General features: G+C 35.9%; 1 protein-coding gene across 5 annotated transcripts in view; it reads left to right on the forward strand.

Annotated features, from left to right (window-relative positions):
- The window catches only part of nbeaa (neurobeachin a), a 356,961-nt gene that overhangs the window by 193,089 nt on the left and 136,780 nt on the right, over positions 1–27,092 (forward strand). For all 5 annotated transcript variants that reach the window (XM_088922429.1, XM_088922430.1, XM_088922431.1 and 2 more), the window contains 4 exons: positions 8,985–9,046; positions 16,590–16,654; positions 19,879–19,987; positions 23,816–23,982. In XM_088922429.1, the coding sequence (XP_088778555.1) occupies positions 8,985–9,046; positions 16,590–16,654; positions 19,879–19,987; positions 23,816–23,982 (403 nt within the window). The remainder of the gene's footprint in view (positions 1–8,984; positions 9,047–16,589; positions 16,655–19,878; positions 19,988–23,815; positions 23,983–27,092) is intronic.

Here is a 27,092-nt window from a genome sequence, read left to right on the forward strand (position 1 = left end):
CATTGCGCATGAAACTTTGAAGATAGGAATGTTCGTCAATAGCACAGTTATATTTCTCAAATGTTATATTGTGTAAGAAGAATCTGTTTGCCAAAAACATAATACATACTGTATATACTGTAGCTGAATTAGAGAAAAATTGTAAATATCCATTACAGTGATACAGTAAATCACCGTAGGGAGGACAACTTTATAATATATGGCTTCTATTTGGAAGATCTGTAAAATCCACACCGTTTCAACTAGCGATGCAGGTATAACTGGCTCCAGTCCGGGAGTCGTGTGGTTGCTCGTAGTCTTAAGCTCAAAATAGAGAGGATAGAATAAATGAAGGCTTGGCGGAGACACTTTCAACTGTGGGCCCTGGCACTTTTAGTAGCTGAGTTTTAACTTCAAAGAAGCTGGCTGTATTTAAACCCACAACACCCTTTGGTGGAGATGGCCTGCACTGAAAATTGCCTACGCCAGGCAGGTTTCAGTGACATTATTTCCCCCTGTGCCTGTGTGTGGTGCCATGCAGCACCTAGTTCTGCTTGTTCTTGACGTTGGCTCAGGATCAAATGGATTCCCCCTTTTACACTGTGGTTTGCACCCCTTTCTTTACATTTCCACTGTCTGAGAGGTGAATTATGTAACTCTGTCTAAGGGTCAAAGAAAATTGTTATTCCGTGGTATATGTTTAAGCATTACAACACAAAGAAAGAATGTAATCCCTGTAGTGGCTTACACAAAGGTCTTGTAACTGGAGCAACAGCCCAGATGCATGTTGATTTCTGGCTACTCCATTGTCTCCTGGTGAAGGGAAGATAAACAAGTCATAACTCCTCAGCTCCGACTGTCTCTCTGTCACCAGCCTGCCAAATTTGCGCAAAGTGAAAAAGGCCGGCCTGCAGTCAACTTCACATGGAGAAACACACCTTCACCCTCAGCTCGGAGCAGCCAGCTTCTTTCCATCATTTCCAATCATTCCTTCTCAGGAGCTGTTTACACTGATGGTGAAAAGACATGGCACTACCATATGATTTTTCCAAAGCACAAAGAAATTACTACCCAGAACATTCTAACCTTATCTCAGTGGAATAGTTTTGGAAATGCGTTTGATCGTTTTTACAGTGCTCTGCAGTTTTGGAAGCCCGTCCATCTGCTGTGCTTTGTAAACAATGATCCGAAGGGTTTCATCTCAAGTTCCCGTTTGTTTTCCCCGGATCTATGAATGTTTTAGGCCCAGCTAAGCAAGTGGAATTCATTTACAGCAGGATCATTCCTCTTCTTGTAGGTGATTTTATAGGACAGTGTTGCCTTATATAGTTTTTACAGTTCCATCAGTCTGTGCTTATATATAATAACTCATCGCTACTTGCTGGATCACCACCAGATTTCTTAATTCGTATGTACTAATGTTTACTTGCCCATAAATGGGCCTGTGTACTCAAGGCAGTATTAAACCTGTGTGATCTTAAAAAAAAAATAATATTAGAAAACAAAATGCAGGATTTACATAGAAGTGTGTGCAATTGTATATTGACAAATTATTTTGGAGCCCATGAGGAAAACAGACTTCTTGATAATACATCATGATGATGAAAATATGAAATGCAGTTTTTTAAATGGTTTTAACTACCAGTTAATATTTACTATTACCCCATTATTTAAATTACAGGACCAGTTGTTGAATATTAAAGGAGAATAATTCTAGTTATTGTGTAAAATGTCCAGAGCTATGCCCCATATGCATAAAGGTGAATGATGACAGTTTTGCCTTACTTCTACTGCTAACACCTTTAAAAATTTTTGTTACTTTAACCATGAGTTTTGTGATTTCTTGAAATATAATTTGAAACAGATATTAACACTGGCCAGCAAAGCTCTTTTCTGACTATATAAATAGACTTTTTTCTTGGGATGAATCCAGCTTGTAAAACACTGACTACATCAAAGGAGCTTCCCACAAGCCATGTAATGAGACACATACTGCATAAAATCATCCTCAGTTCTTCCTTTAGAAAATACCTTTGTACTGTACTTCAGGCAGATTTTCAGTAGGAACCATTGAATCGCAAGATGCAAGCACATACACATACAGGGGACAATTTAGGGATGCCATCTGACCCAAACCAGCCTGTTTTTGCACTCTTCAGAGCACCTACTGTAGCAAAATCCCATGTGAACACTGGAACATACAAACTCCACACTCCAAGTCAGGTGGAAGGAATACCATTACTGCTGATTATTCCACAACAGATAATTGGTAAATGAAGGAAGCATAGATGCTGAATATGTGATATCCCCATACTGAGTAAGTACCACTGCACTCAGTAATAATACAAGTATTGTATTCCCATTGATTGAGGAGACATCTCTTACCCAGCTCCTGCAGGCTGAGTTTGATTGTTAAAGTATTGCAAAGTCCCTGTGTTTCTCACTTATAGACAACTTGGAACAAGTAACATTAACAAGACCACTGGACAGCACAAAATTTACTTGGCGCTAATATTCAAAAGCTGTGTTAAATTACTGCTTTAATTTATAAAATGAACGCAACCTTATAAATATTGTTTATTATTATGTATTGTTATGTGTACTGGATACATGTACACTTAAAGACTAATAGTCTGTTCTTTTTTTATTAGTGGTCAGTAATGTCCATACTGACTGTTCAACTGATATACAACTATTAAAATATATAGAAAACCGGCAGATTCTATGGCAGGGGATACATAGGTATCCAGTTAAGCACAGGAGCCTCATTAAAACAGCACAATGGGCCCAAGAGAACTGCTGCTGTTTGCAATGAGCAGTAATTGCTTGCCATTTCATGTGTGTCACATTGTACATTAACCTCAGAGCTGAAATATGCCTAGTAATTGATGAAAATGTATAAATCCCCCTATTTTGTCAATTAATCATGCAAATAAGCCATGCACAGCCGCCGGTCATTAACTTTACCCCAAGCTGTGGAAAAAAAGGAGGTTGTTTTTTTGCCACAGCTGAAAAACGTTGCTGTGCAAGCCGGGTCCATTTACGAGTAATTACCATCAATCCATCACTCCTCAGATTACTTCAGGTCGTGCCCTCCCTGCGCCCAGCAGCCTCCTGCAAGCATGTGGTCACTGCTGCAATTATGCACATCGAACCTCGGGACTTGGACTTGGAGTGATGAGGAAAGGCTTTATGAACACCACCTCTATTGTGAACGGTCATTCTTGGCCTTAGTAATTTAAAGCATAATGGACCAGAAGCTATTTACCTCACAATGCTACATTCAACTGTCATTTTAACCCCTTGCTTCTTACAGGAAATACTTAGAATTGGTGTTTAAATAGATTGCATTTAGTTTGTCTACTACAAAAGACAGAGGTCACAAGAACACCCCAATCTGTAAATTATAGATGTCAGGGAAAGTTGAGTTATTGTCTGTTTTATAGGTGCGATAGAGAGAGGTCAGAACTGTCAGTTCTTAGAGAAAGGCCTGTATAATTTCATTACAGTGTTTTAGTGTTTTCCCATAAATAGCTTTATTCAAACTAAGCTTAATAGAGCTATTTTATGATCGGGGAAAATCCTATCATTCATATAAACTGAAATTTTTAAAACAGTATCCTTATCATTGCTATAGCTGTTATAACGTTCACAGAAAAAAACGGGATCAAATTACAAATCAAACAAAATCCTAAAATGTGGAAATGATGGAAAGACATGACCTACACTCTAATTCATGCTGTGGTCAGTCTTACAAAGGTTCAGTAGTTAAATTAACATTAAAATAAAATCTTTTTGCAGACAGTTTTACTAGATGAGAGCCATTAAATTCTCCAGGCCATTTCTTTTTCAACATACCCAATTAAAAATTGTACTATGCTTGTCATATGTGAAGCAGGTTTTACACAGTATTTAACTAATGAAATCTACATACATTAATTTCTCCTTTAAAGCAGGCACTATTAAGAAATAAGTCTATTAAGAAATTTGTTGCTAGGATTATCATCAAACCTGCTTAATAACATAAACTGTATACAGTTATACATAAACACTCTAACAAAGTGCATAATTCATGTAGAGATGGAAACATGTAAAATCCTTATGGTACAGTGAAACGTGAAGGGCTGATTTCTTTCTAGGTAGTGTTAAATAAATTTTAAGTAATGTTCCATTGTTTGAAATAATACACAGTCTTCTCTAAAATATGTACTTTAGCTTCAAGTCATTGGTAAGAAACTGAATCCTGTAAGAAATATCTGAACTTCACTGCAACTGAAGTTCATCATAGAACCTGTTTATAAAATGGAACTCCCTGTTCTGACAGTTTATTAAACTTGTCAGTACAGGGCTGTCAGTGTCCTCTTACTGTCGTTATCGGAGCCACACTTCACCCGCTGCTGGATTTAAGGAAATCCAGGTCAGGATTAAATCCGCCTTGGCAGATAAGCCTTGTTACCATCATAGTAATCACATAGAGTCATAGAGCATTCCTGCATTCCCTCCCCGGGTAAAAATGTTAGTTTTTCTGTTCCCTCAAGGCCAGTTTACCAGGTAGCACAGGTAGTGTTTTGTATTTGTATTTCCAGTAAATAGAAACCAGTTTAATCATATCCCTGTGACTTTATAAAACAGCCTAACAGTGTGTGAAATGTGCTTTAAGTGACTCTGTTTATAAAGACAACAGGTGTAACATATCTCTTGAGTTTAAAACTGACTACATTTCATTCTTTTGCTTCTCAATTTAGGTATTATGCATATGAATGCAAAGTGAATGGCCATAGTCAAGTGGATAAACTGATTAAAAATCACAATGTGGCATAAAGTGTTACAGTTAAACTCACAGACAGACATCTTATTTAGGTCATTGGATGGTTTTATTATAAAAAGTATATTTAACTCGGGGATTATAATCTACACACGTAGTGTAAGCATTACAGAAGACATATAGAAAATGTAAAAATATATTGAGGAATTAGGTAATCATGGAATTTTTTATAGTTATTGAGAGAATTTTTCATGCTCATGATAATAAGCTGTACAAACTGAACCATTGGGAAATGTATGCACTTCCCCCTGTTATAAAATAACATGTGAACACATTTGTTTCCAACCGACTGAAAAAGTTTAAATGTGTCATCTTCAAATCTCACACATTTGTCTGCATCTTTCATCTTTTAAGCCTGAATTTCAGTTTTTGGACCTGCTCAGTTTTTACATCAGGCACTTGCACGCATGCTCTTATGATGTTAAAACTGCAAAACTATTCTTAAGTCAACAGGCAACTGTTTTTTTTTCTCCAAATGAGGTGCTTACGAATAAAACTAAGAGTCTTACTCTGAATCCGTTTCCAAACAGTCAACATGCCGGCAGGTAATTACTGCCCCATTAATCTTTCTGATCTGTGAGCTTTCGAGGTAAAGAAGAGCTGATCAATTACAGTGATTGTTTCTCCAAATTAGCTTTTCACACCTGCTTCTTGTTTCATTAGTTAACCGTCTGCTTTGAGATCCAATGTGATAGTAAACTAGGGGATTTTTATAATCCCACTCTCAGATGAGCAAGGCTAAGGTTGTTAACAAATGGAGGCACTAAAGGATATTCAACTACAGTCTACCCTGAAAATCTCAACTCTTGGGTGTTACGATTCTCTGTAATTATTGGTAGTTAAGAGCCTCATTAAAAACCTGCAAAATCTGTGCAACATATTTGCACATTGTCTTAAGTGTTTTATGTCAGCTGTGTGCACTGTCTGTTTCCGGGCTGCTCTTTTGTTGGTTTAAATGTGGTTTTGAATTAGTGTTTTTGTGAACTATTCTGGGATTTATGTCGAGCCTGCACAAGAAAACAGTAAAGGAATACTAAACTGTTCATGTCAAATTTTATGCTCCATGCCGTTTGAAATTCAGCACTTTGGTTTCATATAAGTTAGTCATCTAAAGATAATGTAGTGTCTTGATTCCATAAGTCGATTTTTGTGGTGCAAGCTTGAGATAAATTCTAGCCCAGTGCATGTATTTGAAGTTTTTCCCAACAGAACTTTTTCTGCAGTATTTTTCACCACCCTTAGCAATTGACAGGTTTGGACATAACTGTTCACCCAGCATTTTTATTTGGTAAAATTATGTGTTATAATAGTTTAAACACTCTTGCAGTGCCTTGCAAACATATTCAGACCCTTCCTTTGCTGTCCAATTTTGTGAAATGATCATTTTGATCTTAATATTTTATTCGAAACCTGAATGTGCAAACTGAATATAAGGGTAGGATGAGTTGCAGTACAAGTAAGTGCCAGCTAGAACAGAAGGAGAAAAAACTGAAATATGCTGATAACATTAAGCATTCAGACCTGTGAATTATTTGGAGAAGCACCTTTGGCAATTACAGCTGCAAGTCTTTTTGGGTAAGTACCAAATTTGCAAACTGGTCTGGTGTAAGGTTTGGCTATTCATTTTGGCAGATATGCTCAAACACTCTCAAATTGCTTGGCAATTGAATATGCCCTGTAGTTTTCATTTCTTTCCACAGATTCTCAACAAGACTAAAGTCAGGACTTTGACATGGTCACTGAAGGACATTCTTAGTCTTAGGTCACTCTATTGTAGCTTTGGCCTGTGCTTTGGATGATTGTTCGGTTGAAAGGTGAATTATTGTCCCGGTGTTAGGTCTTAAGCACTAGGATTTGCCAGTGCTTTGCTTCTTCTGTGTTCCCATCATTCTTGACAAGTTGCCCAGTCCATGCTGATGAGAAGCAGAAATATCACATGAAGCTGCCACCACTACGCTTCAGAGTAGGCATGTTGTTGATTGAAAGATGCACTGTGTGGGGTTTAAATAAAGACCAAAAAGTTCCCACTTTTGCCACATGTTTCTGATATCACGTGGGTGCTCTGTTACACTCCCATGCAAGGTTTGAGATGTCATTCACAGTTCCATACAAGCCCCCTTTGTGCAGTGACTCTGATATTGTTGACCCATGGCCATTTTCTCCCATTTCTAACTCTGTAACTCTTTCACAATTGCTGTTGGCCTCACAGTGACATCCCTGACTAGTTTTACTAAGTGCTGAGGCAAGAGATTGAAGAGATTGCATCATCTCGACAGTGTTTGAATGCCTCCTACTTCTTGATAATCTACTTCACCATGCTTAAAGAGTGTCTTTAAAATGTTTTTATACCCTTCCCCAAAAGGCACATTTGTTGTCACTGTGTCTTAATGCCTTTATCCCTGAATTGTTTTGAAAGCTCCATAATTTAATCTTTACTTGAAACCCACTACCTGACTGAGGGATCTTACAGAGACAATTGTTCTTATTCTGAAATAATATGAACCACTATTAATGCACACATAAGCCACTCACCCAATTGTGTAGATTGTTAACTTGTACATGTACACCTTCGTTAATTTAGGTGTCTCACAGCAAAGGGATTTAAATATTGTACTTATGCAGTCATTTCATATTAATAATAAAATGTTATCCTACTATTGCTCCAGTTCAAGCTCCCTCATGACCCTGTATTGGACAATGAGGTTAAAAAATGGGTGGATGGATTAGTTATCTATATAGGATTTCTTTAGGTTTGTTTCATTTAAATGAAGTAAGTTGTTTATATAACAGATATTATATGGTATCTCAAAGTGTCATGACAACAAATTTTAAAGCCACAAAATGTGCAAAGCTGAATGCTTTTGCAAGGCACTGTATGCTGGGAGGCATTAAAAATCCAACAAATGTAACTTTGCACTACTCACTACTGTTGCATTTATAAGGCCTTTCAGTATATTTGACAATGAGAACTATTAGAAATCTATTGAGCATCCATTCGTCCTCACAGGTGGTAGGTAAAATATCTTGTGAATTAACCAATTTTGATTAATTACAGGCTATGAATTATTATTCCTGCAATTCCATAGATTGTACAAGTTACAGGTATAGCTCTAGGGTTACTTGCAATGGTAACCTATAGTTTGAAACAGTGAGTGCTAATTATTTTACTCCAAGTTCAAGTCAATAAGTGAGAGCAGCAAGTGAGACTCTAAGTGCATGCCTATAGTCAGTTGTAAACCTTGATATGCAAACAGTAAACCAGGTTTATGAGCATTTGATAATTGAAGTGCTATTATTTAATCTGAGCTTGAAGCATTGTTTAAAATGAGCACTGATGTCCTCTGGTATTGTCTTCTGTATTTGGCCCTCTTGCATAGGTCTACACTTAAAAATAAACTTTCATTTTCAACGGAACACAATATAAATACTGTAGTCTTGACTTATGGTACATTTGTACTGCATTTCCAGAAAAGGTCCGAGACATTTATGTACTTAAAGCATTTTACTTTAAGCATTTAATAAGAAATTAAACCTAGTATGGTGGTATGTAAATGTCATGTGAATAATTGTAGAATATGAGTTTTTGTTTTTTACTTTTGCACTTAATTATTCTTTAAATGGCAAATTTACAGTTCATAATATCAACATTGAAATGCATGAAGTGGTAATTAGACTATATTGTAAGAAATTACAGAGGTCCCATTTGATTTTGTCTTAGAGTAAACCTCATCTTCTGACAACAGTTTGCAATTAGTATAGCAAGAGAAATTATTGGGTAGTTTTAAAATACTATATTACATATTTAGGATTGATAAAGGGAGTAAATATCATCCAAAGAGGCTGCAAAATCCAAAAGGCAAGAAAGGTATAGTGCAAAATAATGTATAATTATGTAACACTGCAGAAATTCTAAAGAGCTTTGAAACGTTACAAAACAACTAATGTTTACATGAACTATACTAGCAGTTGTGTTGTCCACTCTGTATAATGAACACATTATAGATTATAGTTTAGTTTCTTGGCTTAACAAGTTTGATTCCAACATTTCAATAACTTGTTTATTACACAAACACGAAGCGTATTGGAATGAGAAGGGTGTGGTTGTACAGGAGTGCATTGTGAAGTATACAAATGCGATGTTGTAATGTAGTGTGTTTTTCTGTTGTTTTTTTTTCCCTAGGTCTCGTGTGCATGAAGTCCAGCACGTCAGTGGTAGAGCTGGTCATGCTGCTGTGCTCACAGGTAAGGTCTTCATGTTACCATTGGCCATTACAGCCTGGACAGTGAAAGACTAGTCATGCTTTTATCTGAGTCTTCTGCCTCTGCAGTCCTTCCAGTCTGCACTTTGTGTGTGTGATGTTTTTAAGTTTAAAGTTGTTGTTCTGGGATTTTGCTTAAATCCGCTTCTTGGTCTTTCACGGTTGTTTTAAAAATGACTTCAGTTCTCATGCATGGAAGACCTAAATGGATGTTTAGTCTTAGATTACAGTTGTACTCAAAAAGCCTTTGCTGTAAGTGCTGAATCTCTACTGTGGTGTATCTACCACATGACAGCCAGCCGCATGACACTCTGACAGCATTGCAGTACCTGTTGTACCTTGACTGATCAATGCAGCATGGGTCAAGCTTCAGATATTGCTCCGTGAGTCAAGTCTATATAGTAGTCCTACATAAGCTAACATTTCAAAATGAATGCAGTGTATTATATTACTATAATACTATAATACTATACTATAATATATTATTCAATTATGAACTTAAAAATATTCATTTTATAGGCTTTAGAGAACAATAAAAAAATCAATTAACTTTTTTCCAGATGGTTTACTGGAAAAAAAAAAGTATTTCTGAACAATTATTAGCTTTATTGCAAAATAACGTTGGGATTATCTTATAGGAATGTTACCTTCAGACACCGACAAGGACACTGACTATATCAGTTGCTGGCTACTTCCCTGCTATTCTAATATTTAAAATTGCCACTTCCTTTCCTTATTCCTCATTAAAACATAACATCCTTACAAGTAGGTGCATTAATAGATTTGTCTTTGATGAAGTTTGGGAATTAAAGCCTCTAAACTAAAAAAGAAACAGATCCCGTTGTGGTAATAAAGCATGTATTTTTAACCAGAGAAGCCACAGTGCTAGTCCTGTACTTTTTTAAATGAAATGTCCTGTACCATCCCAGTTAGTCCTAACACGGAATGTACCATTTGAGTGTCATTGACAGATTACTAAGGAACTGACCTTCTAAATCTCACCTAAACCCCTAGTTTAAAAGGGTCAGTGTCACAATGTTTCCATTATTATAAGAGAAATTTAACATACCTGCTGGCAGCCCATAACTCTTCTGTTCGGTTCCCATAAGGAAAGGATTAAGGTGGTGCTCTTGCTTTGGTTCCAGCTGATAAGTGTATTGAGAGGAAAGGGGGAAGAAATGGAAGAAGGAATGCAACTTCCGTGATTAGCCTGCTGAGTCAATTCTTCAAACCCACCCTGGCAGGGAGCTTGCAAATATATGTATTTGTTATTGTAAGCACAAGTTAAGGAAAATTCCTTGAGATCCACACAAGGCCTTCCAGTGGCATATCATGCTGTTCTGCTCTTTCCTTTGAAGTCCCAGAACTTTTTTTTTTCTCCACGAAAAGGAATATTTCTCAGCTGCAACCTTCTCAGGCACCTGAATTTATTGCCGAGCAAGAAAGCAAATGCTGCATTAGGGGTCCACTCCTCTTTTGATGGTCTCATCTCCTAATCACCAAGATAGCATTACTCCGGCTCCAGGAGTTCCTGCCATTAAAGACTCTGGGGATGAAACTTTGCCTGAAATATTGATCAGTGGGAATGGAATGTAACCCGAGCTCCCTTTCCTGCACCCTTCCAGAACTGTTAGAGCAGACTCTAAATGGAGCCGACTTTTAAAATAAACAGTTTTACAGAGAGGCCTAACGCCAATTTTAAACAGGCCGAGAGCTGCTTTTCCTTCTGCATTTTGTGTTTTATGGGTATTTTAGAAATGCATATATCATTAAATTGCTCCATTCTAGTAAACAAGAAATGTCAAAGGTGCTTACTTTAAAGAGTAATTAAAACCATTGTTTTTATCTAAAGAAAATTTACCAAATTTGCCTTCAGCCATCTCAGTGTACAAGTTATTTGGCGCTGCCCTTCGCAGAAAAAGTATTTTTGGGTGGCACTTCAAACACAATGAGCAGAAAGACTTTCTGGGCCAATCTTGATACCTTTATTTCATCTTCAAAGTAGCAAACAGACATAAGGAATCCAGGAACTGGGTAATCTTGAGAGACTACTTGATTCCTGGATATTTGCTTTTGACCAGAAATATTTTGAAGGACTATACAGTATATCATGCAACAAAGGTATTACATGTTCCTTGTGTTTGTTTAGAATCAATAATTTTGTAGAATGTAATTTGTTGTACTGTAGCATATAACATAAGTTAAAATAAGCTTAATTACAGGCCTTCACAATGCATTAGGAAATCACCTTAGCTTGCTTTCTTGACTGTTAAACAGAATTGAGAAAGCATTTTTTTTTCCATTGATGTATAGATTAATGGCAGTGTTTGTAGTCTGAGATCACTGTTGTGAGCTGGAATCCTGTATAACTTTATAGACATTTTTATTAATGGTCTTTGGTCAAAATGAGTTAGAATGACTGTACATAAACAGAGAAAATATTTAATTTGTCTGGATTCTGATTGGATGCCTCTATAATTATTTTCATATATTAGTAGTCTAAGGTTAAAGAGAAGATATTTCTTGATTTATGTTCTATCATCATGACTAAAAAATGTAGAAAGTGGATAGTTAGTATATACAGGCTTTTACAAAAAAGGTCCTTTTATCTGGTCTGTTTCATGTAACACCTTAAATAGACTAGCAGGATATACAGTGAAAACGTTAAGTACTACTGATGGAAATGACCCAGATGCAGAGTGTAGCCCTGCTGCGATAAAACATGTAGTTTGTATGAAACTGGATCCACTGGATCATTAACAGTTATTATTGTGTCTTGATGGTAAGAATCTGACTTATAGCTGCTCACAGGATAGGGCTGTCATGTAGAATTTTTATGATAATCACTTTAGACACCTTTCATGCTTTAAACTGCACTTTAAACACATTGTTTTTAACAGGAGATATAAATTACACAAGCTTTGGCCTGTGTGCAATGAAGAAATGTAGTACACAAGGGTGAGCTTCAAAGTACTCCTCTAGGTAAAACTTGAGAACTGACTGGATCAAAGACTGTCCAGGTTATTTGGCACATCACAAGTTCAAATCCAGGCTGTACCTGGTTTTGAATGGGGGTTATTTTAGCTACAGAATAGTCAGCAACCTCTGCATCAGCAGACTTGATGTATTACTTCATGTATTTCGTAAGCTTCTCTATCTTCTGTTTTACACTGAAGCTCAACTGTTCTCTTTGCTCTCTGTATGAGAAAGCATGCAATTTGACAAAAGACCTTGATCTCTTCTGTAAGGGAGGCGAATTAGCAGATTTAAAATGTGATTAATTATTTCTAGTTCTTGTTAATTGGAAAAGAGAAGAGTATGGCAGGTGATAATGACTTTAAATATGGCTGATGTTAACACTGCTTGTTTATAATGTCCTGCATACAGTACTATACAGTGATGTAGTAAAATGTGATGAAAAGAGATTGTAAAAATGGGTACCGGTAGTACATACAGTATGAATATCTTTCTCATTTTAAGAATGAAAGGTGCATTAGGCTAAAATGTTTGTGCAGTAGGTTTTAAATGGTGGATGCATCAGATTGTTAAAATGAAAGTGTGAGGTTTGTTTTTCCTTTCATTTCCCATATCCAAGTAGAAGCATTTGTGTTCTTTGTGCTGCAAATCCCATGTTAACAGTTACAGATTAGTGAGGATGTCAGATTTTCTTATCTGAGCTCCTGAATAAATGTCTCATTGCCAGAGGCGTAAGTCTAAGGTATGGTCCAAATTTACATGAAGTATCACATTACAAACGTCTGGAGGTACATGTCACAGCTAATTCAATTCATATGTCCAAACTCTTCGGCTTTGAAATGCTTGCAATCAAGCCCATTCCCCTGAGGAATTTTGGTTCTCAGGGAAATACATTTTTGGGCTATAAAACTACTCCTGTAGAGTGGTGTAATAGACTGTTTTTTTTTTGCTGATTGAGACTTAACCCTGAATTTTGGACCTTTCACTTATTAGCAATTTAGCTAGAATTCTGGGAAAAGCTTTGGTCAACCCACTGGTATAATTAATAAATGTGTATGTACTTATTTTTGTCACATGAGAGCAATAAAAGCAGATCCCCCAAAGAATTATATAATCCTCCAAAATTTAAATGAAGAACAGGTTTTACAATGAATTCTGTAACAAAGAGAAGGGGTGACTGAACATTTGGCTCACAGATGGACCGATATAAAGGTAGTGTCTCCTTTGCAAGATTTTTCAACAGATTTATATTTGAAATAGCATGCACACTTCCATATTCGTGCACCATTCCACAAATAATTTCACTAATTTCTGTGCATGTTATTTCTGTATTTAAATTTAGTTATATATTTTAGAATGTTCTTGAGTAGCTAACCAGGTAAAATGAGGATCTATACAGACTGTAGAATCCTTAAAAAGTGAGAAGTCTTTTTATTTGTGTGGTCACAGTTACAGGATACGAAGTTCCTCACCAGGGAGGAATAATTGAAGACATAAAAATTCTGAGTATTGGATAGGAAAATTAATGACTTATCATCTAATGATTGACTCTGGTTGTGTAAGACATACCGTCAGCAGATAAATAAGCATAGAGATGGGTGCAGTAATCAGAAATAATTATTAATAATTGTTTGCATTTGGTTGATGCACTGCAGCTGTTATGCACCAGCAGCCCAATTATACACAGCAGATCAGGAAGAGGTAGTTCATCTGTTGAAGGGTGAAATTTAGGTAGGCCAGATTGTGCAAGCCTAAAGTGGAATTTAGTAAATTACATTGACATTAACTCCCCTAATCCATTAGGAGCTGTAGGTGTTCATTAATGACCACGTGTTTGGGTCAGTAAACTAGTTTTTCTGAGATATCTGTCCCAGTACTAACTAGGTCAGCCCATCCTTGCTTAGTTGAAATCTGACATGACCAGGCTACAGGGTTGTGTTTTTCCTGTCTTATAGTCAGTGTTATTCAGATCTTTCAAAGATGTGTCAGTTCTGTCCAGCTTCATATCATGTACATACTATTTATGGCTAGTCTGTACAGTATGTATAGAATTTATTATATATCATAATTTGCTTTTCCAGCTGATAAGCCAATGGTTAAACATCTATGTTATGAATGTGAAGATCAGCTTCAATGTCTACTGCCACATGAACCTCAGCTGGACCCCTTACTTGTCTAAGGGGATAAGACCTAACATTTTTACTCTCAGATGTTTAGTTGATGAATAAGGTAGCATATAAGAGTATAAGGTATCCATTGCCACTAATGTTACTTAAAATGTTTATGGTAAATACTGTACGCTCTATACTCCTGACATAATCCCCAGGACAGATAAATTTATGATCATCAACATTTGCAGTGTCGATTGTTATGCAGATAGACAGTTTAGGTCAAGTATAACCTGGCAATTGTGCTTACCTATCTGAGTAAATATGATATGATTTAAAGCTGGTCTGCGCAGTATATATATATGGATTCTGGTCAAATCTTTATTTCTTTTTTTGTAACAAATATATACAGTCGAATGTAAAGCATTTTTGTCAATTTAATTTTTTTGTCTTAAACTGAATATTGAATTCTTTACTAAGAATTACAGTTGGAGATATTTGCAGGCACGGCCCAGGGGCACAGAGGTTAGTATTACTGCCTCACAGCACTAGGGCTCTAGGTTCAATTCCAGACCTAGGATTCTGTCTGCATGCAGTTTGTATTTTCACTCCGAGTTTGCATGGGCTTTCTCCTGGTGCTATGGTTTCCTCCAACAATACCAGTAAACCTACCAGTCTAACCGGTAGGTTTACTGACTTCGGGGAAAAACCCTGCGGTGAGTGTGTTTCTGCCTGTCTTTGTGTGCCCTGTGGTGAACTGGGACCCCATCCAGGGTGTCTCCTGCCTTGTCCTGTTGCTGGCTGGGATAGGCTCCAGTTATTCTGTGACCCTGTATTGGATGAATGCTTGCAGGTGAAAGTCTTTCGACTGTATGCTGTACTAAACTGTTTAGAATATATACAGACATGGCGTAATTGTATTATTTTCCCTGTATCTATTGCAAAAATAGTTTTAAAATACAGTGTGTATATATATACAGCATTTTGGATGAAAAGAAATATGTAAAATGTCACTAATCAACCGAACTTGAAACAGAGAAAAAAGTCCACTCCATTTGACTGAATACTCACACAGTTTATGAAAATTCAGTACCCAATTAAACATGATTTCTTGGCACAACAAGCTGTTTTTTCTGCTCCTCATATATTGTTTCACAGTCTTTGTGTTGGTTGACATAAAGTAAAACTCATTAGTACATATTCACTTCCAGATTTTCTACTGATCAGCATTTTACGCGGCCACTGAGCATGCTAACAGTCTGGAAACGCTGGATTACAACAAACACATGACAGGTCTAATACACCTAGTTCCATTTGCAACATTGCGTTTTGAACAAATTTAATTCTGCTTCTGGTTTAGCAGTCTTATGAAAAGTTTATGTTCAGCAATTCAAAGTGATAACTCGTATTAAATCACAGAAGGCATATCTCTTGCTGCAGCTGGAAGCAAGCAGGAAGTTAATGCATTTGGTGAAGCTTTTTTTTCTTGCTTTAAGGATGCATTCCACGTCTAGGGGTTTTATATTCTGTTGATGTGTAAGAGAATTTGGCTGAATGTTAATACAGGGAACTATACCCATGTTGCTCTTGAGCTGGGGCTTTCTCTTTCATTTTAGCCCCATTCACCTTGGAGGGGAGACTGAGTTCCCACAGTAAAAGCTGTATTCCTAAAGTACCTTTTAATCACTTCCAGATCCACTGTTCAAAAAGAACTTATTCTGTGTCCTTGGGCTTTTAGTTTCTAGATGTTTGCGGCTGACTACTTCAGATGTGACTGTCGGTAATCTGTCACTGTATGGGATATAGGAAATGGCTGTATTTAAGGCAGAGGATATAGTTACATTCTGTAATTGCACTTCTCCAGTGTTTACTGACCTTTCAGAAAAGAAAAAGGGAAGAACAGGACACAGGGTGCCATGTTTGAAAGGCTTCAGGAAAAAAAAAGTATTTTGGACCTTGGCTCTGCCCTTCTTAATGTGAATAATTGACTATTAAATTGTCACTGGTCAAACGTATTTCCTTTGCAACTGAATGTGACAGTTTTAATTTCTGGTTTGTATAAGGAAGCAGTTTGTTTCACCTAGCCAAATTTTGTTAAGGTTTGTGAGTGGTTCTGTAGATCAGATTACAATAAAAAGCTAGCTGTGTTTAAATTTATAAAAAAGATACTCTCTTAAATCAGTTTTTGTTTTGTCCATTTTGAGTAGGAAGAGAATGTTTGCAATATAATTGCTACTTTATTGGCTTTTCCTGAAAATGAGCTATCTTTAGCTTACTTTATATTGCTTTTTCACTTATTTTCATTTAAGCATGATCTGCTTTTATTGTAATAAATTCTATTAATATGTATATGTGCAGAAATGCAGAATAAAGCCAAGAGAAATGTACAGTATCTTTGACTAAAACGCAGATGAAAAATAATCATACTCTCCTCTCTTTCAGGAATGGCAGAACTCAATTCAAAAGAATGCAGGACTGGCCTTTATTGAACTGATCAACGAAGGAAGGTAATTACTCCAGCTGTGTCCAGATAATCAATAGCATCCTGTTAAGGAAAGTTTTTAGCATTAATGTGTCACTGTTATTTCAAGTCTCACTCACTGAATGTGCCATCATCTTGGTTTCACTTGATCTTTTTCGCTATACTAGAGCTGGAAAAAAAATTGCTTATCAAGGATGCAGACTGATGCAAACAAAGGTGCCAGTGTAACAAAATGGAAAAACAAGTCATATAAGCTACTGATTTATGTGTTTCACAGTGACCAGTTTTGTTGTTCATCTAATATGAGTTACACCCAGTAGATACACCAGAATAGTGCATGACCTGTGCCTATGTAGAAAAATATGTACAAAAATGTTGTGAGAAAAGGTGTTCATTTTCTGAGTTGGGTGCTTACGCAGGAGTAGAATTAACACATATCGATTACCTTTTTTAAAATCTTAATAAACATTTTTGATTTGGATCATTGTTCTGAAGAAGCTCTGTAAAAAAATGTTCTAAATGCTTTGGAAAACTAACTTAAAGAACAATAAGGTTTCACAAGGTTTATGTCAGATTTGGTGTCACCGCATTATAGCTCAGTGAGGATGTTTTATACTGGGGATATGGAGGGCTCAGTCTGTATACCCATCTGCTGCTCCATCTGTTATGATGTGCTGTGCCTGTTACATTTGCTACATTATCTCCAGCACAAAGGAACTGAATCAGCAAGGGCACTCGGTGCTGTCCAGGGTACTGCACTGAATATATCACAGGGCTAGAGAAACTCACTGATAATACAGATTGCATATTCATCACTCACACCATAACAGTACATACTGAGCCTGTATATTTCATATACAGTATATGCGGTCCTCTTTAATCTTGGTGAAATTGTGCGATATGAGCCTCACGATGACTTAATGTTTGGGCTACTGCCTGTGGTTCATGAGAGGATAAAATTTGTCACAGTTTTCATTTTTGGTGCATTATCATGGCCCTGCCACATACTCTTAAAGAAGTGCAACTTCGTAGTTTATTTCTTTCAAATTGTGATGACCTTCATGCTTTTCTTTTTTTGGATTTCTAAAGAAAATCCTCTTTTGAGTCATTTGTAACTGAACTCAATTCAAAATAGTAACTATTGTCAACATTCAGTTTCCCTTCTTAATGTTGGGGAGGCGGGGAAATGTAAAAATGCAAGAATTCCTCAAGGTCACAAAATGTGAGCCCCTGATACTGGATTCTTGGGAACACAGATCAAGGGAGACTGCTTCTGATGTTTTCAGTCATAAAGAAATTAAGAAAATAAATGAGGTGTACCGTGTTAAATGCATCTTAACTAGTGTTTACTTACATTTAACAGGATTAGGTTTTGTTTGTACAAATGAAATGTGCATACAGCAATAAATATAACATTAAAATATAATAATCTGCAGGTACGAGAACTGTATTTCTGTCCTGTAATACCGGTCTTAAATGTCTTGTCTATCAGTCAAATACTTTATATCTGTAATTGTAGCTGCATAAAATATTGCATCTAATTTGTCCCACTTTCAACTGACAAGATGAAGGTGAACAAAACCCTTTTTCCAGGACTCAAAATGTAATTCTGTGGTTGTCAACAATTAACGAGACATAAACAGTTGATGAATGTGCTTCTGGATTAAAGCCCTCTCAGGGATGGCTTGAAATTATAAACTGGATCATTTGCAGGGAGACAACAAAGCTCCACTGTAATTAAAACAAAGCAGGGTTAATGATGTATAAAATAGCATATAATCTCTACACAATAGCAGTTGTGATTTCAGTTATTAAAAATTGAAATTTAAATAACATTCAAGGGAAAAGGGGAATCTTTGGAATCAACCAAGTGAGAAATTTTAATTTTTACAAAGGAACGCAGTAGCAGTCAGCTGTGAGATATTAGGTATTCAGCACTGTGGTCAGTGGGGAAAGCTTGAGACTTTCGGCCTTTTGCCTTGCAGATGCATTAATTGCTATAACAATGCCCATTTGTTTCTTAATTGTTGGAACGGTGCTGTCATTAGTGCACATAAATTTGAAATAATGCAAACAAAGGATGTTTTTTATTTGTCAATTAAAGACACGAATGGAAAAACTGCATGTTTTTCTCTTGGTAACACATCCCTATTGTGTACACAGCTTTTGTGCAGAATTTCTAGAATGATTTTAACAACATATTTCCACGTTGTTACAGTATTTTATAATTAAAATGTGTATTGTTTTTGGATAGGCATTTCCAAAACTGAAAACTATATACAGTGTACTTGTTTTTAATATCACTTCATGTGTTGTCTCTAAGGACCTATAAAATTAGATTTTTACTCTTTGAAGTAATGTTTTATGTCATTTACAGTTAAAAAATAATAAAAAATAAGAACCTAGGATGTTATGTAGTTTAGATGTTTCAGTACAGAATACATACTGTGTGGTTTGTATACAGATACTATAACAAGCAGAGGTTAATTCCATACTGAAGGAGAAAGTGAAACACACAATGTTTTAGCTTTGGAGCCTTCTTCAGGTTTGTTTAATGAGCATACAAAAACATCCATCCTTTCACTTGTCCTTGTGTTACAGCCTATATAAATACCATTTGTTACATTTGCACACACATACTAACAGTATAATACAGTATAGTATATTATGATGGATTTGAACATCCAACAAATGTTTGTCTTTTTCTGGCTGTTCTAGATTGTTGAGTGTTCTCTCTTGTCAAGTTTCCAAGACACATACAGTATAGGATAAAAACTTTCAGGATGCTAATAGCTGACGATGCTTTCTTTATTAAATATTAACATAGGTTGCAGTTTTGCAGCAGGCTGTGGGTGCCTGTCTATCTTAGAGTTTGCAGCATGTAGCCACTCTAGAAAAAATGCCTGTAGTTGCTAATGCTATTAGACTCAAACCAGGCAAATCTTTTTTATGAGTAATTAGTATACAATATATTTAATATTTGTAGCCTTTCTGAATAAGTATATATGAAAGAGCTTTTTTTTTAATTGTTTTTTGCTGGCACTTAATTTTATAGTAATGTACGGCTAATGTACTGTTTATATACAGATTTGGTTTTCCACCTCACTGGAAGGAGGGAGTGAGGTAAAGTGTTTAAAGTAATTGTAGGATGCAGCACCAAGAATTGTAGACCACCTGTATGTTGACCAAAATCTAAATGAATTTTCTGTAGTTGCTCTGTCTTTAAATGCTCATTGAATGTTATTTCAGACTCCTGTGTCACGCAATGAAAGACCACATAGTCCGTGTGGCGAATGAGGCTGAGTTCATACTCAACAGGCAGAGGGCTGAAGACGTGCACAAGCATGCTGAGTTTGAGGTAGGCTGGAACCTGTCAACTCTGCTGTAAAAAAAAAATCTGCTTTCAGTCACCAGTCATCCACCATGTAGAACCAGCCTCCTGATGCTGTTAGGGACCATATGGCCTTTACTGTGGGGATCTGACTTAGTAAGAGATATAGTAATTCTCAGACTCAAGAAGACAGCACAATGGACATCACCTTTGATTCAGTCCCTGAAACAAGGCATCAAGCTCAATAAAAGCAAAGATCCAGATTTATTTATATTTTAGGTAATGGTAGCTTTTTATACAGTTATTCCTATGAGCTTTTGTTTCTTAAGACAAATGCTAAACTTATTTTCCATCATGTAGCACAACAAGGTTGGCCTTTTTAGATTCATGCTTTAAAAAAAGAAACAAAAATCTAAGAATGAAGTGGAAAATTCAAAGTGCCAGTGCGTGTTACATCCTTTCCATTGCAAATCAGTTTAAGTCTGTTTCAAAAATGATTGTGGAGATTGGAATGCAGTCCTTCAAATCTACTAAGTGTTCTCATCTAAGGAAACAAGTAAATTAATTTCTGTTGAATTGCTTCAGGGAACATTGTATTGAAAATATCAGTGTTCATTAAATACACATCAATCCTGGCATTACTTTAGGGAATTAATTGTTTTCTTATTAGCATATAATAAATATATCGAGCATAAAGATTTTGTAACCGGAAATGTAATGAGGTGGCAGTAATGCAGTAAGTCAAATGCCATTTAAATCTTTCTGTCTCAACAAATGTAGATAACTTTTAACCCCTGTTTGAATCTATTTCTTCTCAAAAACTGAGTTTCATTGACTATGATGCTATTTTGACTATTTAATCTCTAAAAATCAGATCATTTAGGTCTTGCAAGTAAAGCAATGACTCAAAACCATAAGTATCCATGTTTCAGGATTTATGTGAAAAGCTAACTTTCCTGCTATTCCAAGACTTTGTCCAGAATGCATCATTACTAAATTAAAAAATAGCAGCAAAAGCCCTTAAACCTTAGCTCCTTAGTAGCTCCCTAGTTAGATTAGAGAGATATTGTACTGCCTTGAAACAGAAGCTCAAATTATATAGTTTGTTTATACCTTTAATCACATATGTTAGAGAGTACAAACACAAGATACAGTGAATTAAAATAGCTCTTTAATTAAACAATGAAATAGTTTGACACATGCAGGGTAACCTTAATGTCTGTTTTGCAAAGGGAGTACAAAGTTTGGGTCAAAGCCAGTACAGCCATGATATATTACTTCGAAGTCAGCCTGGGTTTTCTGCGCTACTGGCAAGATTCTTGAATAGCACACAGGAGCTTAAACGCAAGAACTGATGAGGTTCTTATCTTGGGCAAGCAGCCTTCTTTAACTAGCAGCTTGATATACTATTTCTTGGGATCCTTGACCTCCCAGATAAACTAGGAGACGCCGAGATATGGCTTGTCACAAGGAAATATACATAACCCTCACTTCAGTTTGTCAGGGCAGACAGCAGGCACTTTTCATATGGGGATTGCTGCTGCTTTATTACAAAGCCTTTAGATTGAAGATTTGAAAGGCAGATAAGATATATTTACAATTAAGTTGGTGTCAGGGTGAGGCTTCATATCATTTAAGTGATAAATAACATTTGATATTTGTCAGTGCGTCACATGGTAACTTGAGATGACAACGGGAGATTGAGTTATCTGCCATTTGAAGAATATGTGGAGGTATAATATCTGACAGAATTCAAATATAAAGCAGGAAATTCAATTAACTTTCAGCTTCTGTTAGCAAATTAGATTTTGAATATTAGCAAAATTCCCCAAAGGCAGCATGGTAAGACAATCTTATTTTAGTCAGAAAGATAAAGTAAAATGTGCCACGCAAGATTACTTTTAGTCTGGCATTAGCTTGTGCAGTCTTTTTCAGTTACACTTTGAAAAGTAACATTTGGAGATTGTTTGTAACCTTTACCATTGTAAATAGTTGCCATCTAATTGTTCGGTTTAGAGCAATTTTTAAAATGCCAGTAAAAGTCAAATGTGAAAAAACTGTTAATACACTAATGGTAATATTTTTTTTAGCTAAGACCCTTGGAAAAAATGTCTATAGATGTATATTTGTGGACTGTCTGGTGGTGTGGCTCTTAGTATTGCTGTTTCACACACCTTGGTAGCTGGGTTCAGTTCTGTGAAAAGTCTGCACAGAAGGTTTCCTCTGGCTTCATGCTGGCTAGGATGATTGGTGTCTGTAAATTGTCCTCTGAGCATGTTCCTTTCAGTGGACTAGAGTTCCATCCAAGGTGCAGTCACTCCTAGTGTCCTCTTTATCTGGAATAAGCTTCAGTTTTCCACAAGCCTTACCAGGAATATGCCGCTTCTGATAAAGAATGGAATGACATTTGTTATGGTTTTATTAAAAAGAAGTTGATTTACCCAACATATGCATATTGGTAAATGGGGACATTTTGATAATAAATGAGCTTCATTAACAAGATTGCATTTTAATGTGGTGGTTCTAAGGAATCCATACTATAATTTAAGCAGGAACCATTTTCTTGAAATATTCGAGTGCACTAAAGCTCTCTTGAATATTAATATGTCTTTTATTCTCCAGTGCTTCTTAATGCAAAAATAAAACATCCAAATATACATTATGTATAGCATGCTTATTTTCTTAGTTGTTTGCAATGTGTACAATGTCATTGTGAAAAGAACTGTGAAACTTTTATATTCAGTACTGAATTGCACTGAGGGGTGTAATAAAAGAGTTCTAAAATTCAATGAATTTGAAGCACCATCATGTCTTTTCACTATTTAATAACAATTAGCACTATTTAATAGAAAATCAGGGCTTAATTGCCAGTCAAAACCTCCCATACATAATATACACATTTGTATATTGAATAGAAACTCTTGCTGTTTTGTGTTAAAAGAACATTGGCTTTCTTGTACTGTGGCCATGAAAACTATTTACACATTGGAGTGTCTTGGAGTGCAGGGATTTGCCTACCTGTGCTATGCTTGTGGTATTTTATAGACCAATCAAATCCATCATTAAATATAGACTGTGCATTCAATGATCAGGGAATTTCTGAAAGATTAAACAATTTACAAAGACTGATTTCCTCAGGGAGTGCAGTTACACCAGTTTCCTCAATGTAGTGAACAACGTAAAGCCAGTCAAGGTTTTGAATCTATACTTATTTATCAATGTTGCCCTTGTTCCCCAAAAAAGAAAATACAGTATCCTTTAATCTTGGCATCATACACCATGTTCTTGATGGGCTAACTCCCTCTGCTGTGCATGGATTTCTTCAGAAATGCTTCAGATTGCCAAAACCTGCAAACATACTGTACTGTAGCTGAAATACTTGACAGTGAAATGTTGCCCATCTATTCTAAGCAAACACTAGTACAGAATAACTTTGTATTTTGATTTTCATGTGAAGGGATTTACTTATGTCAGTACTTTATGCTTATTCTTGGCGTTTGCAAAGATTCTGATGTTAAGGGAGGAACTCTTTAGACTCAGTGTCAACCAACAGGACATAGTAGTGAGATTTAAAAAAAAATATGCTTATACAGTAAATATGTAGGTGGTAATAAAAAAGAAGTTTAGGTTCTATCAAATTAAGTACCTTGCGGTAATCCCATTTTAAACTGTATAAATTAACATTATAACAAAAAAGTAATCATATAGAAACTCCAATATTAAAGTTATATGACAATAAAAAGTTTTGTATTTTGTGGGTTTAGGGTTTGGTGTAAAGGGTGCTCGATATGAACCTTATTAGTGTTGTTCGGGTGATGGACCTGGTGTCTCAGTGGGTGTTTCTCTCATTGGCAGTCCAACTGTGCTCAGTATGCTGCTGACAGGAAGGAAGAGGAGAAGATGTGTGATCATCTCATTAGTGCTGCCAAACACAGGGACCATGTGACCGCCAACCAGCTGAAACAGAAGATCCTCAATATTCTGACCAACAAGCACGGAGCCTGGGGGACGCTATCCCAGAGGTAAGGGATGAGGAGTGATATTGGATTCCCTTTTGGAAATTTAACCTTCCCTTCTGCGTTGTGGTTCTGGACATGAGGGCGGTTGTCATTAGATGTAATTTTCCTGGTATCCAGTCAGGTCATGCTCCAGGTCAGCAAACTCAATTACTGTACAAAATGGCTTAAGCCCCAGGAGACTGCTGATTGGCCGCTTTGCTGGTCATTATTAGGGTGTCTTAGAGCTATTGGGTTATTTCTCTAGACTGGTATCCAGACTCACCACCATACTCTCACACATGGGAACGTCAAGGTAATGTTATAGCATCTGAAAGACATAATTTATTGAACACTGCTTTTGTTTTCAACTAACATTTCTTTTACAAATGTTGTATATTTCTAAACGAGTAAAGTGTCTTTTTAAGGTTAAAAATGACATTTCTGAATTAAAACTGCCATTTCCCATTTTTCCATTAGAAAGAGATTTAGGTTTATTTTTCTCAAAGGCTTTGAAAATCCACCTGTATTATCCTCAGAATGGGAAAAAAGACTGGTGATCTAAAAAGTTCAAAATATATTAAATGATTATCTCCAAAATAAATAATTTTAAAATGCAGAAATTTTAAATTTTATATCTTGCATCATATTGCACATTTGCAGAATTTAGATATTTCTCTTTAGCTTTAGAATCAATAAGGAGGCTTTGACTTTTTCTTCTGCATGGCATGATTTGTTTTTCAAAAATTGAATATTTTGGTCTTTGTAACATATTCATAGAGCAGTTAGAATTGCCAATTAAACAGTGAGAAACTCCTGAAGCCAGTTACATTCGATTTTTGAAATTGTTCTGTTAGAGAAAACACATTCTTTCAAAGATTTTTCAAACACATTTTGTAATCTTTACAGATACTGACTGATATAGACAACCTATTGCCTTTTTAAAAATGCCAATAAAAATACCAGTGGTTTATTTTTGTTTTACTTGAGATTTAAAAATGTAAAAAAAAACATTACATATACTCTAAGTGTTCAGTACGTATTATCTGTCATTCTTTATTGGTGTTAAAGTGAGACAATCTCCTAAACAGCTTTAAGGTTGTCTCAGTAAATGTATAAGTTGTTTCTTGAGCATGTTTAAACTAGGTGGCTGATATGTTTTAAAATATGAGAATAGAGCATAATACTGTGTATTTTGTGAAGTATTTTTTTCTTTTTGTGTATAATGAATTTCTAGATTAATTTAGGAATTTTTAAAATGATTTCTCCCACTGTACTGTACATGGGTTATTTGCATATATCAGTATTTTGAAACTTAGAATTACTGAGAGATCAAAAGAGCTTTGCAGTAGATATTTTTTATGTGTAAGGCCTGAAAAGGATGTAAAGTGAAACTGTTTTGCACTTTGTTATATGTATGCACCATGCATTCAAATATACCATTGCACCATGATGCACACAGTCTTGTATTAAAAAGGGAAAGTGAGTTGCATCAGTCATTTTGAAAAACATGCTGATAGTACTATATATGCAGCCTGTTCATCATCTGCCTGAAGCACTCCTTTGAAGTTAACTGTTAGCCATCCATTGTTATCTGGTTTTTATCAGTGTTAAAGTTGGGCCACACAGAAGACCAGGTTCATGCTGTCAAAGTCTTGTTTTTTTAAAAAAAGACCTTTAAACACAGAGGTAGTAAATTAATATTCCTAAGCACATATAATAGTTTAGAGAATCAAACAACAATAATGTGTGCGTGTGTTGGTTAATGGTTTCTATAGTTACTATTTTTATTTTTCTGTCAGATTACAAAAGATCTGGAAAATCTGATTAACATAATGAGTAATAGTAGCATCTAGTTTGTAGGCTTCTGTGGCTGCTCTTTACATTTTAACTTGGTAAAGCTTGGTAAAGAATGGTAAGCAAAGTTGCTTCAATGTAGAATATGTCTGATCACCCAAGTCTGTTTTAAATATACTGTTTTTGTAAGAGTAATGCCAGAAGGTTTAAGAAAATCTTTGTTTCAAAGATTGAGAAAATACTCATGGCAATTTAGAAAATTGTTGGTAAAAAAGAGCAGCCAGGGAATTGAAATCAACTTCTCTTTTAAATGTGATCCAATATCTACTTTCTCAGAAAATAAATCGGGGTCATCGCACATGGAAGGAAGTTCATATGTGAATCCCCATGCAAATTTAAATCACAGCAGACTTGCTGATAGACAGGGAAGTCCATTCGAAATGCAGATCATTCATAAATCTTCTCCATAAGCAGATTTCAGACAAAACATCTGCCAGGATCGACTGTGTGCCTAACCATTAGGGATCCTTTAGTGCTTTATGAAAATTGTGGTTACCATTTTGTAAATGATTTTTCTAGCCAGCCGTGGTCACCTTGCTGGACTGTGAATCCCCAAAGCCCCAGTGTGCCACATTTTGAAGACATCAGTCACCAAGAGGCTGAGAGGAAAAAAAGAGATCTATTTATATTTATGGCATCTTAAGTAACAGAGCACAACCTTTCCATGGGTATACAGAAAAAGCTTGTTTTTCTGTCATCTGTACTGGCTTAATCCGATGACCTTGACATTGCTGCTGTCCTGTAATGTTCCCTCTGGGTCCTTAAATAATGTAGATGAGCTGCAGAGTCCCTAGATTGTTTGAGTTGCAGAAATGCTGGCTGCTGGACCATCAATGAACAATTCTTGTCCCAAATCCCAGAGAGCTGCTGAATTCTAAGGCCACTATTATGTCATGGAATAATTAGATATAATTGGGAATGAAGAGGGTTTGTTCCATGAAGTGCAGCATGTTGGATTAACAAAGGTGAATGCTTACAATATTTTCTTTTTGATGCTTGTATCTTTCATTAGACGCAGTACTTTTCAAACACATTGGGATAGCAAAGTCAACACTGATATTTTTGCTTTAAAATTCAAGCCATTGTTATGTGCACCTACAGTATAAGATTATTTTGAATTACAAGTACAATATAATATGGTTTATTTTGGGTAATTCCATGCATACTTTTGGGCATATTAGAACATGAACATACTTTGTGTTCAATTCAATGATTTCCAGTGACCATAAATATTGGAACACATTTCCTATAAGTAAATATCAATAGGTAAAAGTTAGTAT

This window comes from Atractosteus spatula, chromosome 7 (assembly GCF_055471065.1).
Source record: "Atractosteus spatula isolate fAtrSpa1 chromosome 7, fAtrSpa1.hap1, whole genome shotgun sequence".
Taxonomy (NCBI): domain Eukaryota; kingdom Metazoa; phylum Chordata; class Actinopteri; order Semionotiformes; family Lepisosteidae; genus Atractosteus; species Atractosteus spatula.